This window comes from Chinchilla lanigera, unplaced genomic scaffold, assembly GCF_000276665.1.
Source record: "Chinchilla lanigera isolate Chin_1 unplaced genomic scaffold, ChiLan1.0 scaffold00053, whole genome shotgun sequence".
Lineage (NCBI taxonomy): Eukaryota > Metazoa > Chordata > Mammalia > Rodentia > Chinchillidae > Chinchilla > Chinchilla lanigera.
In genome coordinates, this window is record NW_004955454.1 from 3,068,375 (window position 1) to 3,083,640 (window position 15,266).

The 15,266-nt window shown below is 53.9% G+C and overlaps 1 protein-coding gene across 3 annotated transcripts in view; it reads right to left on the reverse strand.

The window, feature by feature from the left end:
• Nucleotides 1-1,512: 1,512 nt before the first annotated feature.
• Cyhr1 (cysteine/histidine-rich 1) overlaps nt 1,513-15,266 on the reverse strand; it is a 17,286-nt gene continuing 3,532 nt past the window's right edge. For all 3 annotated transcript variants that reach the window (XM_013520072.1, XM_013520071.1, XM_005395895.2), the window contains 3 exons: nt 6,921-7,159; nt 6,022-6,233; nt 1,513-4,502 (listed from right to left, as the gene is read on the reverse strand). In XM_013520072.1, the coding sequence (XP_013375526.1) occupies nt 4,111-4,502; nt 6,022-6,233; nt 6,921-7,159 (843 nt within the window). In that variant the 3' untranslated portion in view covers nt 1,513-4,110. The remainder of the gene's footprint in view (nt 4,503-6,021; nt 6,234-6,920; nt 7,160-15,266) is intronic.

Below are 15,266 nucleotides of genomic sequence, written 5' to 3' on the forward strand. Positions count from 1 at the left end.
TCCCCTTCTGATTAAAGCACGCACCACTTACACTTGCAATTTTTTGAAGATACTTAATACTGTGCTGAGGAAATAAAGTGATTTGTAGCCAGACATGGTGGCCCACGGTTGTGAGCCCAGCAGCACTCCAGAGGCCAAGGAAACAGAATTGCAAATTCAAGGCCAGCCTGAATTACATAGGGAGATCCTGTCTCAAAAAAAAAAAAAACAAAAATACAAAAAAACAAAGTGATTTGTAGTAAAATACACTTGCAATTTGGGCACGTGAACTTAATTGAGGAATGAATGCTACTGAGAACGGCCTGCTTGAGGTGGACACAGCCAATCACATTCAGAGATTCAAACCCCAGCCATATTGGTGGGGCAGGGGTTGGGACGCCGGGGGCAATGTTTTCCAAACTGAGTAAAGTAGTTTCTCATTCTGTGTGCTGGCTATGGTACTGGAAGATCCAGTGAAGGCACATTAAAACTGCAAGGCTGCTTTGTGTTGAGAGGTAAGAAAGAGTCTAATTTGAGTTTATTTTCACTCAGATTTCTCAGTTGCACCAGGGACTTACAATTGTCTGGCATCCCTGGGATACTCCACCACTCTTACCTTGAGGCTAAATACATGCTGTGTCTTGGGGCTGTCACCCCTGGCTATGCAGCAAGCCTAGCACTGGGCACCTGGTACTCCTGTGTACTGAAGGACCCAGAGGAGGATGGGTTAAAAGTCCTATGGAGGACCCCAGAGGAGTAGAAGATGAAGAGGTTTATTTTCTATTGTGATCAAAACAGACTCAATGGTGGGCTGCGCATGGTGGCGCATGCCCATAATCCCAGCACTCAGGAGGCTGAGGCAGGAGGATTGCAGTGAGTTTGAGGCCAGCCTGGGCTACAAAATGAGTTCAAGGCCAGCCTGAACTGCATAGTGCAACCCTGTCTCAAAAAGACAAAAACAAATCAAAACAAAACAGACCCAATGGGGTAAAAGTCCCAGCCAGTGGATGGACAGCGAGGCCTAATGAGGAGATGTAGAAGGCAGGTGGTTCCAGGAAGGGTTCCAGGGACAAGTTGATGTAGCCAAGGAATGGCCTCCTGGTGCGGGCTGGGGCTGGGCAGATGTGAGACTGCAGCAGTACAGTGAGGTAAGCCTGTGCAGCTGCACACGAGGAGAATGAAATGCACTTAGCCCTCCTTTTGAGGGGTGAGGTGTTCTGACAGACCCTCAGCTGGGCCTGGCAGTACTGGGGCTGAGATTTGGAGGCCGGTACCACCAACTCTTTCCCCATCCAGAGTGTGGCTCTGAAACCAAAGCAGCTTTGTGGGGCACAGTGAGAAGAGGAGCAAGGCACAGAAGCACAGGCTGGCTCAAACAGTCTGGGAACCGTGGCTCAGAAGACAGAAGCTTCCCCCAGAGCTGCTGGGAAGACCGTGAACTGCCTCCACTCCTGGGTCAGGTTTCACAGGACAGAGCCCAGTAGGCCCACCCACGAGGCTGTCTTCTAGTAAGGAAACACAGACAAAACACGGTTTGGAATATTTTTTTTAAACTACAGTTACATACAGAAAATATCCAAAGAAAACGCAGACCACAAAAGTGACATGACAGTCATTTCCAACAGCCATAAAAACACTTCTTGCTCTGCTCTTTAAAAAATTATTTTTATTATTTTTGTAAATGTCTCACTTTGGGCAAACTGAGGGATACGGTGCTCACAGGGATTGGGGGTAAGACCTGTGTGGGAGAAGGGGAAGGCGTTGCTTAGCCTATGACCCCCAGGATACCCCCACATCTGCCCAGGCTAGGCCCCCCATTCGCAGAGATAACAGATGAAGAACCAGGTTGGGACAGCAAGATGACGGAAGGTTCTGGAGACAAACCAGTAGAGGTGGCACCCCCAGTAATAAAGGGCCCACAGTGACAATGCCACAAGGTTTGTGGCACCAGCTCCCAGCATGACTGAGGAACACGCCAGTCTTCTCAGCTGCCTGGTTCCTCTAGGCTGCAAGGCTCAGCTGGTGCATGGGACAGTCACAGGCAGGTCCATGCTGCGATAGCACTGGGATGCCTAATCCCCCGAAAAACCACACCTCTACGAGGCCCTTGCCCGAGCCATGCCTTGGGCTGGCTCCTTCTATTCCTTGCCCCACACACTGGGCTGGCATTCAGGCACTAAAGAGGCCACAGGACTGCCAACTAGGCCTCTGTCCCCCTCATGGCCTCCTAGTCCCCGCAGCCTTTGCCAGTCCAGTTCCCCACCTTGTCCCAGTTTGGCTGTGCCTGTGAGGAACAAGCCTCCCACCCTGATCTGTACTAGGAGTTCACAGTGTCTCATACACACCCAAATACAGGTGGATAAGCCAAGCCGGCCATGCCTCCCATCTTAGAATTGATGGGACTTTCCAGAAGGCCTCTGCCTGTCCTCCTGAGGTCCTCTGTGTGCCTGCTAAGCAGACATGGGGTGTTACCTGGCTGAACTTGAGCGGCCACAGACTCCACAGATTGCTGGGACCTGGGCTGGGTCTTTGCAAAGACCAGAAAAGCAAACGGGCCTTCCCAATCCCTCCACCCCTGGCTCATTAGCATTACAGGAGAGAAGGCTCCCCAAGGGACACTTCAGCAGGTCCTCGCCCTGAGCTGAGAACAGGAACCCAAACAGGGTTCTCAGAAATAGCTCTGAGAGGCTTTTCCCTGTGAGGAGGGCAGGAGAACTGATTCAGGCGGACAAGCTGGCCAGTGTTGGCCACACTCAGAAAAATGGCTAGAGCTTACACCCTATTCTATAGTCCCTTCCCACTATTTCTCAGCCACCTGACCTTGAAAAGCAGGGTGGGAGGAGCCCCAGGAGGGTCAATGGCCTAAGCTCTGTACCCAGCCAGGACTACCTGCCCCTCAGGCTCTCAGGGCAGAGTAGTGGGGACTCAGGCCAAGGCAGCCTGCAAGGGCCAGGTGGTGGCTGCTCTGAGGCATGTGGCAGACTTTGCCAGGGCAGAGGAAACCAGTTCTTTGGTATTAAAGCAACAAAAAACTATCACAGACGAGCCCATCTCCTAATTAAGTACCACCCTTCCTCGTACCTCTGAGGGTCCCAGGGAAGAACAGACCAGAACCCATCTCCTCCATGCAGGGCTGCTTGCCACCCTCTGAGCCCCAAGAACCATCGCTCAGAACATCAGAGGACTGCAAGTCAAGGTAGGGTGGGCCCACCTTTCAGTCAGGAAACCACACTGTGGCCAGCAGTCTCTGACAGCAGACCTTGCACTACCAAGCTGGCATAGCCTGTGACTGCTCCTCTATATCCTCAGGATACTGTACCCTCCAGGCTGAGTAGAGTGAATGGATTCTCTCTCATTGAAATTGCATCAATTATAGAAGAGCCTGTGAAGAGTTTAATTTTTTTTCCTGGGAAGAGAATTTCACCCTGCATTCCGAAAACATTTTGCTGAGCCCTGGTGGCAGAGACCTGTCTCCCTGGGAGCGGCTGGGTGGCTGGGTGAGCCTCAACCCTTCCTGGCTCTCTCTGCCTAGGCCTGTCCTAAGAACCTTGTGACAGGCTGAAGGGGAGGCAATGTCTCCAAGTCTCTCCTGGGGGGCATGCACGGGTGCAGTAACAGAGACATGGTGGCCCCTGACCCCCAGGCCAAAACAAAGCTCCCACGGCGTCCATTCACAGCCATGCCTTCCCCTCCAACAAAACATCAAGTAGGAAACAAGGCTGCCTTTTTAATCACAATCAAATATGCCGTCTGCAGTCAACGAGGGCCCCTGAGCCCAGCCAGGAACCAGGGCAAGAAGTGCGACCAAGCTGAGGATGCGATTGGAAGGGGCCGCAGGCTTCTCACCCTCCATGCTGCTGGTCCTGAGCCTGAGGAGCCCAGAGCACGGTCTCCTCTGAGGTCAGCCCAGCCTCCAGCTGCCCTGGAGAGGGGGTGGCAGGGGTGAGGGGGGAGCTGGAGGTGGGGACTGCATCACACACACATGCAGACTTTCCCAGTGTTTGATTTTGCTTGTTCTCCTCCTTCGCTAAAATGATCAGATAGTTGTGTGAAGCCACTGCCAAGCCAGGGGTGAAGAGGAAAGTGGTGCCAGGCCACGGCCCTCTGCTCCTCAGGAGTCTTGGGTCCGTCCTACTTCTGTATCTGGAATAGGAAGAGCCGCAGGTTGATGTTCTTGGCAGCCAGCAGCTTGTTGCACTCCACAGAGTCGATGATGGGCAGGGGCACATAGTCCGTCTCATTGCTCTCATTGGTGAAGACGAAGTGGTAGATAACGGGACTGATCCTCACGTCATCGTATGGGCCCTTGAGCAGCAGGAAGGAGCATTCCAGGGGCGCTGTGACTTTACTCTTGAGGAGGAGCTGGAAGGAAAGTGTACGCTTGCACGACAGGTTGGGGTTGCGCTCTGAGTCATTCACACGAGCCTTCAGGACCCATGTCTGGTTCAGCACTGTGAACCGTGGTGTCTCATAGTAGAGGCGTGTGATAAAGTCGTCTGTGCGGTATGGCCGGAACTGGACTTCTGTGGAGACAAACAGGGCCAGAAACAGCCACCAGTTAGTGTGCGGTAGGGCTGGGTGGCAGCGCCTTCCCCGACCAGGCCGAGGAGAGGCTCAGCCCAGGAGGAAGGCAACTTACCCAGACACAGCAAGCTCTACTTGTCACAAGGCAAGTCAAACACGATTATGGCAAACGGAGGCGCACAAGCTTTGGGGGAACAACTACAAACAGAATTAACACCAATTAGCTGGAGAGTCCAGAGGCTGTGGGAGGTAAGACCATGTCCCAGGTGTGGCCAACCTATAGGGCCACCCTCCTCGCCCTCAGCCCTGTGTCCTCGCAGGGGCAGGGTAAGCAGACACACAGACAGGATGCAGTTCTGAGAACAAGTGCACTTTATTGGTTCTGATACAGAGCTGCCAGAAAAGCTGGTGATGGGCAAGTGGTACCCGGTCCTGCCCGAGGGGACTGTCAGGTCCTTGGGCGTTGGGCTGTGACGCGGGCTCTGCCTGGCCATCGGTGGGGCCATCAGTCAGCAGGCAGACCTGCTTTTGTAGTCCTCTTGCGAGCCCATAGCCTGTGGCTGGCAAGTCTCTCTGTGGAGGCGCAGGCTTGAGGGCAGCCAGTTCGTCCTGCATGGACAGGGTGTCCTACCCGTCCACTGATGGAACCACATGCCCCAGCCTACCCAGACCCCATGGGGCCACCAGGATCAGCTGAGGCTGCTCTAAACAGGGCCATGACTTTCTGTTGCGGCAGCCCTCAGGCCCTTGGCCTCCTGGGCCTGGTGGGCCCATTTAGCTAGGCCCAGGCTGGGCAGCACAGCATGACTGGCTGCCACATTCGCCCTCGGTGCTCTGGGCTGGCTTCCTGGTGTGCCTGAACAACAGAGGGATGGAGTCTCCCTGAGTGGGCCCAGTGTCAGTAGGTGCTTCTTGCTGTCCTCTGGACCAGGCTGTGGCCTGGCTCCTGTTACTCAACAAGTTCAAAGGCATCAGCAGTGGCCTGGGAGCACAGATATTCGGTGGGCCTAGGCCCAGTCCAGTCTGCCCGTCTGTGGGCCTTCACTCCCAGTTCTACAGTCTGAGCTGGGCACCCTCAGCCCTGTTACTGAACAGCTTCATGTCACTTTAGTGACCATTTGCAGGCAGGATCTGATTTGACCGAGTGTTCTTCTTGTTCTAGGCTCCGAGGGTCAGGTCTGAGCTTCTAGGCTTCCCCAAGACACAACCCACCTTCCAGTTAGACCCCAACCATACCAAAGCTGTCAGGCCCCATACATTTTGCTGGGGTTGTATGCCAAATAGGGAGGTCCGGAGGGAGGGGCTGCTGTAAGAGCCACGAGCTGCACCCTGGGGCCCTGTGAGCCCCTCCCTCTGCTTAGTCTCCAATCTGTCTTCTTTCCTGAGGCATCCTCCTGTCCACCTGGAGCCTCTCCAGATCCTGGCCACTTGGCGCAGCCTGTGCCCATGACCAGAGCCTGCCCAGCACTCCCCTCCAGCCCACCTGTGCAGCATGCAGCAGGTGGTGAGGCACCTCACCTGTGTAGCCGATTTTCTCAAAGCTGAGCAGGCTAAAGATACTGTTGTAGAGCTGCATTTCCTTGCGGTGGCTCTGGTCCATCTCATCTAGTATCTCCATCAGCTCGTTGCCCGTCTTGGTTGGATGGGCACACGCAGCCTCGTGCACTGTCAGCTCATGGAAGGGGCCATGCCATGGACAGCCGATGCGCTTGTACTTGCACTGAGTCACCCTGAGAGGAAGTGAGCACAGCAGTCACACCTGAGTCCAAGTGGCTGTGTCCAATTGTTCTCCAGAGGCAGTTTCTGCTAGCCACAAACCTCTCCCTGTAGGACACATTTTGCCCTGAGCTTAGCCACCATGGCAGGTTCAGAGAGCACATGTGCATACATGTGTGTGAAAGAGAGGGAAGAGGTAGACAGAGAGGAAAGAAAAGAAGAAGGGAAAAAGGGATGGGGAGGAAGAAGGACCGAGAGAGCTCTGGACCAGCGCGCCTCCTGCACTCACTGCTATGGTGTCTCTCCTCAGCTTGGCATTAAGTGCCTACCTGATCACGGACCTAGACCCCTCTCATTCCAGGAGAGGCTTAGTGCTAGGGGCCTGCCAGCCGAGTGGCCATGTCCACTTCCAGGGACTGGACTGCAGAGCAGCCTCACACCAAGCTCCCAGACCTCCTAAGATGGCTACACTGTCATGGGCCTCCAAGGACTACTCACAGAGAATTCTGCAGGCCAGTGTCAACATGTCCAGATAGCAACTAGGTAGAGCCTCCATGCCATGCTCTGTGGAGCCCACACTTCCCCTCTCCTGGGGTCTACAGGACTGTTGTCGGGCTGGACCAGCCAGATCACCCTGTATGGGGCTGTGCCTGCACCAGGGTCTCCACCTGTGTGATCATGCCCCCAGCCCCAGCAGTCACCTGTCCTGGCATTCCTCTTTTTGGTGCCTCTCCAGGAGGGAGCGGGGAAACTGGCGTAGGCAAAAGCCACACTCTGAGGGCAGCTCGCTCACGGCTTTCTCCACGGCCAGGTTCCGGCAGCAGAGGCTCTTACTGATCTCACAACGACAGTTGGGGCACGTGGCCTGCTCCTCCTTCAGCCGGGCATCTGCTAGTAGGTGGATAAAACAGCCAGCGCACATCAAGTGACCATTAGTACACTGCGAAGAAGGAAAGGGAAATGAAGCTCACAGACCTGTAGGATGGTGCACACACACGTGCCCGCCTGTGTGCACTAGCTCCAGCCAGGCCAGGCCAGCTGTCCCAAGGGACTCTAGCTGGTGAGGAGAGGAGCACATGTAGTCCCCAAGTTGTGCTGGTGTCTAGCAAAACCTGAGAGCTGTTCAAGGGGACATGGCAAGACACTGCCAGCTTAGGCTCTGTGGAAAAGTGGGGTCTCATCAGATCCTTGGGGTCTCGGCTCTTCCCTGATCCAGGCCCAACTGGTAGTGATTAATTTGACTCTACCAGGGACTGGAAACTGGCATTTTCCTGTTCTACAAGAACACCTGGCTCTTGACCTGGCATGGCAGGGCACTCAGCCAGCAGCTGCCAATGGGGGAGGGGACGCTGCTTCCCCACACTGAAGCAGGCACTCTTTCCTTAGCTTTTGGAAAGCCTGCTCATGAAGGGGATAAGGGGATAGGGCCTTAGCAGACATCAACACTGGCCCTTCAACCCTAGCCTTGCTGGTGAGCACAGGTGACAGCTGCCAGCCACCACCACCCAGGGAGAGTGGCCACCTGCCAGAGCCATTCCCAGACCTAACTGCAGGCAGGAGGCGATGTTGGCCCAGGACGAAGGAAGGTGGGAATGGGGCTGCAAGTGAAACAGGGCGCTCAGCTGGGCGGATCTAAATGGGTTAGCAGTGGGCAGGTCTCTCCTTGGGGGTCCTTCCACACATGGAAGGTGGGCTGCCAGAATCATTCCTATCTTGGATCTCAATATACATCGCCTAAGCATCACTTGGTGCCATCAAGAGACACAGAGCGGGCTGTGGCCTTGGCCCTCAAGGGGCTCATAGTACAAGAGAGGCCTAGATACTAGGCCCACTATGCTACAACCTCTCTGCAGCATTCACAGGGAAGTACACCATCCTAAGACCAATGCCTGGTTGTGTTGCGGGCCATGGCTGCACATGTGGGGTCCTTGGTAAACCTCAGCTGCCATCGTATTACTTCACCAGGCTCTCTCAGTCCCCAGGGGCCACGTCTGGAGCTGTGAGTGTTAGAACCTGCATGCTAAGGACTTGGCAATAGAGGTCTTCCACAGACTCCTGCTCAGCATGAATGCCATATATTATCTGCATTCAAATCTCAAGTACTAAGTTAGGTTAAAAATTAAAATGAGAGAATGACCTGCCTTGGTTGGGCCTGGATAAACAGGGCCTGGCAAGGGCAAGTCAGCATCAGGTACTAATGTATGGGCTGGCTGAAGTGGTACATGAGGCACATCCTGGGTGGAAAAACCCGTCTGCCCTATCACCAGGGGTGATAGAACGGACTGGGAATTAGGGGTAGGTAAGATGTGGGAAACATGCCAGGTGTGGTGGCACATGCCTGTAATCCCAGCAATCAGGAGTTTTAGGCAGGAGGACTGCTGTAAGTTTGAAGCCAGCCTGAACTACATAACAGGACTCTGTCTCCAAGAAAAAAAAAAAAAAAAGATGTAGGTGACATAGACCAAGGCCTAGGTCACAGGCCCTTTCATAACCCTCGCCTGCCTGTGGACTGCTTGAACCAAGGACTGCTGCTGCTTTTAGAAGGAAAGGAAAAATACAGCACAGCAGTGAAGTAGTAAATGGCCATATATTCCAGGGATAAAACCTCTGGGGTGTCTCCTCAGAAGTGATGACCAGTCACACAGCATATGTAGCAGTGCCCAGTGAGGAAGCCCAGTAGGACACCAGCACTGAGACCTGCTCAAGACCTGGTATTCCTACACATGTGGACAGCTCTAGGCACCTCTTAGTCAGAGGTTACCTGGGCCTTATCCAGGTCCTGGGTCCATTTCCACAAAGTTGCCTCTAGGGTCCACCAGCCTGAGCAGAGGGCAATCACATTTCTGGTTGCAGCCTGGCCCTTCTAGAGCTTCTAAGCAGAGCTGAGGATACAGGCCCTATCTCCAGGGCACTAGCCCTCTCCTCCTGGCTCTAAATGGCTGAAGCAGACTCAGGAAGGAGTTCGTGGGCGCTTCAGAGGGGGCATTGAAGCTGACAAATATATCATCACTTTTACTTCCCAGTACCAGCCTAACTACCCATCTGGGAAAGTCACCCCAAGCCTGGGCTGGTCCAGCCAAAGGACTATACACAGCCCCACACCAGCTGTTCAAGGGATGCTCTTCAGGTAAGTTCCAGATCAACATCCAGCCCAATCCATCTACCCACAGCAGGGTGGTCACCATGCTCCAGAACCTTCTCCCCTCAGGCTCCCCAGCAAGACCGGACTTCCCATGCAGGACTGGTCAAAGAGTGGCCACACACTCAGCCTCAGCTGTGGCTGGGCCAGACTGTATCTGCTCCAACTTGTACCCACTGTTCAGTAAGAAGCTAGGTGCCAGTAATTCCACAAGTGCTAAACATACTGCCCACTCACTAGATCCAGGCCCACAAGAACTCAGATGCTTCCAGAAACAGCCTCTGCAGTGCCAGGGTCAGGATGCCCTACGATTAGATTGGAAGATGCTGGACTCACAATCCAGGACTGCTGGATTGCTTTTAGAAGGAAAGGAAGAATACAGCACAGTAAGTAGTAAATGGCCATGTATTCCAGGGATAAAACCTCTGGGTGCCCCCTCAGAAGTGATGACCAACGAGGAAGCCCAGTAGGACACTAGCACTGACCCCCTCCAGATTGACAAGGTGGAAGCCACAGGCCCTCCTAGGATGGGTGTTGGCTTGCAGCCATAGTGTGAGACTCAGACCTCAGCCCACAGGTCACTAGCAGCATGACTCTGGGCTCATCACCTTCTGCTAAGGGCCTAAATCTCCGCATGTGCATATGGTGATGAGTATGATGTGAGAGAGACAATACATCTGGCAGCAAGGCTCAGCACCTACCATAGCAACCTCAGAACAAACACCTCCCATGCCCTCCATAGTCAAACCCCTGGAGATCCCATTCCCCGGGGGAGCTGAGACCCTAGGCCCCTTGGCACATGCTAAATACATACAAGTGGTCAAAAAATAGCCACTTCTACCTGTACCCCCAGAGTGGCACCCAGTCTCTCCCTCTACCCAGGTGCAAGCAGATTACATGTGACTCAGCCTATGCATACCCAGAGGGTCCATCTGAGTTGGCTTTTCCCCTGGTTTCAAGATTTTGTGTGTGTGTGTGTGGGGGGGTACTGGGAATCGAACTCAGGACCTTTCGCTTGCTAGGCAGGTGCTTGTGCCACTGAGCTATATCCCCTTCCCTTGGTTTAAGGAAGCCAACTGCACTGGCCAGACTCAAGTGAGTCTTAGGAAGCAGGCCCCCATGACTTGACTTCTAGTAGGTTACAGGCTCTCTGTGGTCAGCTAACCTTTTAGTACCTCTCTCAAGCCTGAACCACATGGTCCTCTCAAATTCGGGAGGCCCACTCATTCCACTATAGGACAGATGGCACCCAGGCCCATAAGAACAGCTCATTCTCCTGTCCTACTGGGCTTCCTCATTGGTCATCACCCTCAGGCCTTTGACAGAGGTCACCACTCCCAAAATGCAGCCAAGAGGCTTCCCCTTGGGCATTAACTGTAAAGTACTGCTCAGCTAGCTGGCCTCCCAAGTACTCTGTGATGTCCAGCATGTAGGCAAGGTTGTGCCAGGCTCACTGGCATACCCCATATGCTCAACCTAGTTTTCTTAACCTCCTTAGTCAAGCACTGGTCTGAGCAGAAGCAGCTTCTTGTCCAAGGCCACACAGCCCCTAAGGGAGAAATCTGGCCTTGCGACTTCCATCCAGGTTGGATCTGAAGTTCAGCGTTAGCCTGGTTGACCTTTCCTCCTGATGTCAGGACACCAGTGGGGCCCAGAAAGCCTAGGATGTGACTCTCACTCAGAAATAAATGCTGCCTAGATCCAAAAGTAACTCAAAATGGCAAGCTACCACCACAAAAGCACAACCTAGCCAGACTCCAGAAATCCTCCTTGCTCGTCTTGCATTTCAGACTCCTAAGTAGACCTATTTCCAAAGCTCTTTCCTGCCTTAACGAGTGAATCGGTGGTGCCCGAGGTTCCCAGGACATGGAGGTAGTCTTCTAGGACACCATGTGCTCTGAGATGGGGGTTTTGGGCAGAGGGAGTAGTCCCTGTTTCCTAGGCCTCTTATCAGTGGAAATGTCAATCAGGTAACCAGTCCTTTGGAACTGAGATCTGGCATAGAGGCAGAAGGCCTTGGGGTAAGATGAAGGTTGGACACAGTAACCATCCCAGAGCACTGAGAGTAGAAGTGACCTATTCAGATGAGGAGATGGGCAGGAGAGGGGAAGGTATCAGTGTGAGGAACATTACCTCAGGCCCAAAAGAAGGGGAGGCAGGGAATGTAGAGCAGATAGCTCAGGTGGAAAGCATGCAGGAGAAATGATGGGACACTGCCACAGGACCCTGGTCAGGGCTGCAGCTAGAGTCACACCACATGCAGGCTAGGCCACATCACCCTCTGCCCCCTGCCCAAGAGCTCATGAGTAGTGGGAACAACAGGTGGTGCCTTCCTCCAGATTCCAGCATCGAGGCTCCGGGCCTTGCTGACATCAGGGGTGGCTCTATCTTATGGAGGACTACACATGATCTCCTGTAAAGGGTTGCGCTGGCAGACTGGGACAGGGAGGTCAGGAATCAGGCTGTGGTTCCAAAACCGTAGTACCACCAATACTGGGTCTTCCCTGGAGATGGGCAAAAATATCCACAGGTCACACTGCCCTCAAGCTGCAGGGCTGGGTTAAGGGCAAGGTGTCTAACCTTCTCAGCAGTGTGGACTTGACAGAAACTATTTGGGTGTCCCTGCCATCCTTTCAGCACTCCCGCCACCCACCTGGGTGCCCGCCCAGCACTTCTGAAGCACCTGCCCAGGACTCAGGAGGGTGAGTGCTTACCTTACCAGGCCAGTTGCCCAGGACACACCTAACACCCACACAGAGAACATCAAAGCGTGCATCTGCTATACCTGCTGCAGGCCTTAACCTCACATGACACAAGCCGTAGCACCAAGAGCCACCTGCTTAAGGGCCTTACACTTAAGCAAGTTTCCTTACCTCTAACAAGTCAGTGTGGTGCACGTCTGCTCCTGCCACTACTCAGAGCTTCCTTGGCAGCGCAGGTGGCATCTGGTGGCCAGACAACACACTCTAGAGTTACTGTGCACCCAGCCAACTATACAGCCCTGTGGAGTTGTCACCACTGCCCAGCATGAGGTACAATACACAGCACAGCATGGCTTCCTGACTCTTCTAACCCAAGTGTAGGTATCTGAGTTAGCATCTAGGACACATGGAATAGCTGGTGCCCACCCTGAGCCATGTGCTCTGCTAGGGTCAGGCAAATGCTGCCAGTAGAAGATGGCGACTAACCCACCAGAGAGAGCCAATTAACATGGATCACCAAAGATCAGCAGAGCTAGGTGTGGTGGCACACTCCTGTAATCCCTGCTATTCAGGAAGCCAAAGTGGGGAGAGTCAAAAGTTGGAGGCCATCCTGAGCAACTTAAGAGACATCCTATCTCAAGTAAATAAAATTTAAAAAGGTCGAGGGATGTACCTTAATGGTAGAACACTTGCCTAGTATGTGCAAAACTCTTGGTTCAATCCCTAGCAATAGGAAAGCAGAAGGCTTGCACAAGATGAAGGGGCTGAGCCCAGGCTATGGCGGTCAGCAACGGGCCCTGACCAGGAACATGTCCCTGCTGTCTGTGTCCACAGTGTATGGAGAGAAGACCAGACAAGAGCCCAGGTCTTCAGGCCTGTCCTGACCCACAGCGCCTTGGCAGGGACATGGCGGGCAGGCGCCACAGGAGGTGTCCTTGGCAGTATTCAGAGGCATTAGGAGGCTTGCTTCCTTCTCCTGCCCTTACACACAGCAGGTTTATGAGCAAAGTGTGTGCCAACACTGACTCAAAGGCTTTCCCACAACCACAAGTTCTAGAGCCTTCATCCAGCCTCTAGACATGAGAGGGAAACACCTTTGCTCCAGGTATCACCTGCAAAAGAATGAGTAGGGAGGTGGAGTGGGGCTGGCAGCAGAGCCCATAGCTTAGTCTCAGTGCCCATGGCTCGCTCTGCTCAGTTGGGGCGCTCCAAGGAAGCCACTAGGGAGACCAGACTAGGTCCAGCCTGGAGAGGCACTCGTTAGGGTGGTACCTGCCTTCATGGTGTTAGAGCTGCTTGGCTGCCTGTGTCCGGCTTTCCAGGCCAGACCTCACTCCCAGCACACTGCAGGCCAGTTTGAGCTAGCCACGCTCAGAGGCCTGGTCATTACAGTCTCTGGTCAGAAGCAGAGGTATAGCTCTCTGAGTGGCCCAGGAGCCAGTACCATGCAGCCTGTAATCATGCCAGGCCCAGCTCCAGCCCACTCAGGGGAGGGGAGACAAGGAGCCCCTTGAATTCTCCTGCAAGGCCCCTTCCCTGGCTTGGTTTGCTGGACTCTCATGCCAGGCCCAGAGAAAGAAGTGCTCTTCCATCAGGGTATGAATTAGAGGTGAGGAGGTGGGCGACTAGGTCCTGATGGCACCCAAAGCAAGGAGTAAATGCTGGTGACAGGATCAGCGGTAGGAAATGCTTCCCCCACTGGCCCTGCTCTGACATCAGGAGCGTGGGTGCCCCATCCAGGATCCTGGGGTCCTCTCAAGCAACCTCAGGCAAGAACAGGACAGATATAGAAATCCAGAAATTAGGGAAATAACAACCCAGACTAGCTCTACACCACTTACTACAAAAGTGGCCCCCTCACCTAGGCCCCTAGTTTAAACAGAAACAAGGTAACAAGAGTCCACCAGCTACTTCCAGCTTCTAAAAGTACAAAGAAAGCTGTCAGGAACCAGGTGGAGTGACACGTATCTATAATTCCAGTGACTCAGGAAGCTGAGGCCAGAGGCTAACAAAGCCAGGCTTCAAAGCCACCCTGGCCAACTTAACAAAGACCCCGTCTCAAAATTGAAAGTAAGAACAATAATAATAAAAAAAAGGGGGTTTGGGCACAGTGGTGTGTGCCTGTAATCCGAGCACTAGGGAGGCTGAGGCAGGAAGATCCAAGTTTGAGGTCAGCCTGGGCTACAGAGTGAGACCTTGACTCAAAAAATGTGGGGAGGGGCTTGGGCACACAGTGCAGTGATAAAGAGTCTTTGCTTAGCACAGATTCAATCCTCAGCACTGAATCAAGAAAAAAAAAAAACTAACAGTAAACCTGTTTTGCTTCTCAAAAGGGCTGGGACTGAGGTAGAAAGAGATATGGGGGAAGGCAGACTGACACTGCCCAATGATTCTAGGTGTCAACCAGACATCTGCCCTCTGTTACCTGGGAGGGAATGGTGAATCCACCTGGACCGGGTACCCTGTCTGACAGCCCTGAGCTGGTAAAGAACCCTAAGTCCAGCCATACTGGGTCTTCAGATGGGGAAGAGAGACAGACCTACCACAACACTGGCAGCCAAGAAAGCCAGGTGTGGGTTAGGTTGGGGCTGGGCAAAAAATTCACACTGTGGGGTCTGTTGTGCGCAGTTCCTCCAAATCAGGAGCAAGAGAGTAAATGGAGGGTCGAAGGCCATCTCTCACTTCTTCCTGTCCTTTAGGGCCGGGAGAGCAGAAAAGATGCACACTCTGAAGTTCAGGAGCAGAGGGACATTGTTGGGGGTGTGGCTGCCAGAAGAGAAACGCTCTCAGGTAAAGAGGCCTCTGGCACTCAGCAAGCCTGGGAGTAAGGGGCGACGCTGGGCAGGGAGCTTGAGTACCTGTCCCCAGCCCTCTGCGGGGTCAGCTGGAGGGAACTGGGGTGTCAAGGAGAAACCTGGAAGAAAAGAGGCGGGATCTAAGATAGGAAACTTGAGACTGGTAAGTAAGGGGATGGGAACATGGAAAGAAGGGATCTGGAGCAGGAAAAGAAAACAAGGAGCTGGAGGTGGGGCGCCGGGGTCCCGCAGGCGCGGAAAGCGCGGTGAGGCCAGAGAGGGGCCCCAGCCGCCGGCCCCGGGCCCGGCCTCGAGGAGACGCGGCGCCGGGCCGGGCCGACGGCCCTACCTGGTACACGGAGGCCTTGGGCAGGTCCAAGCACACGGTGCAGCACAGCACCGAATAGAGCC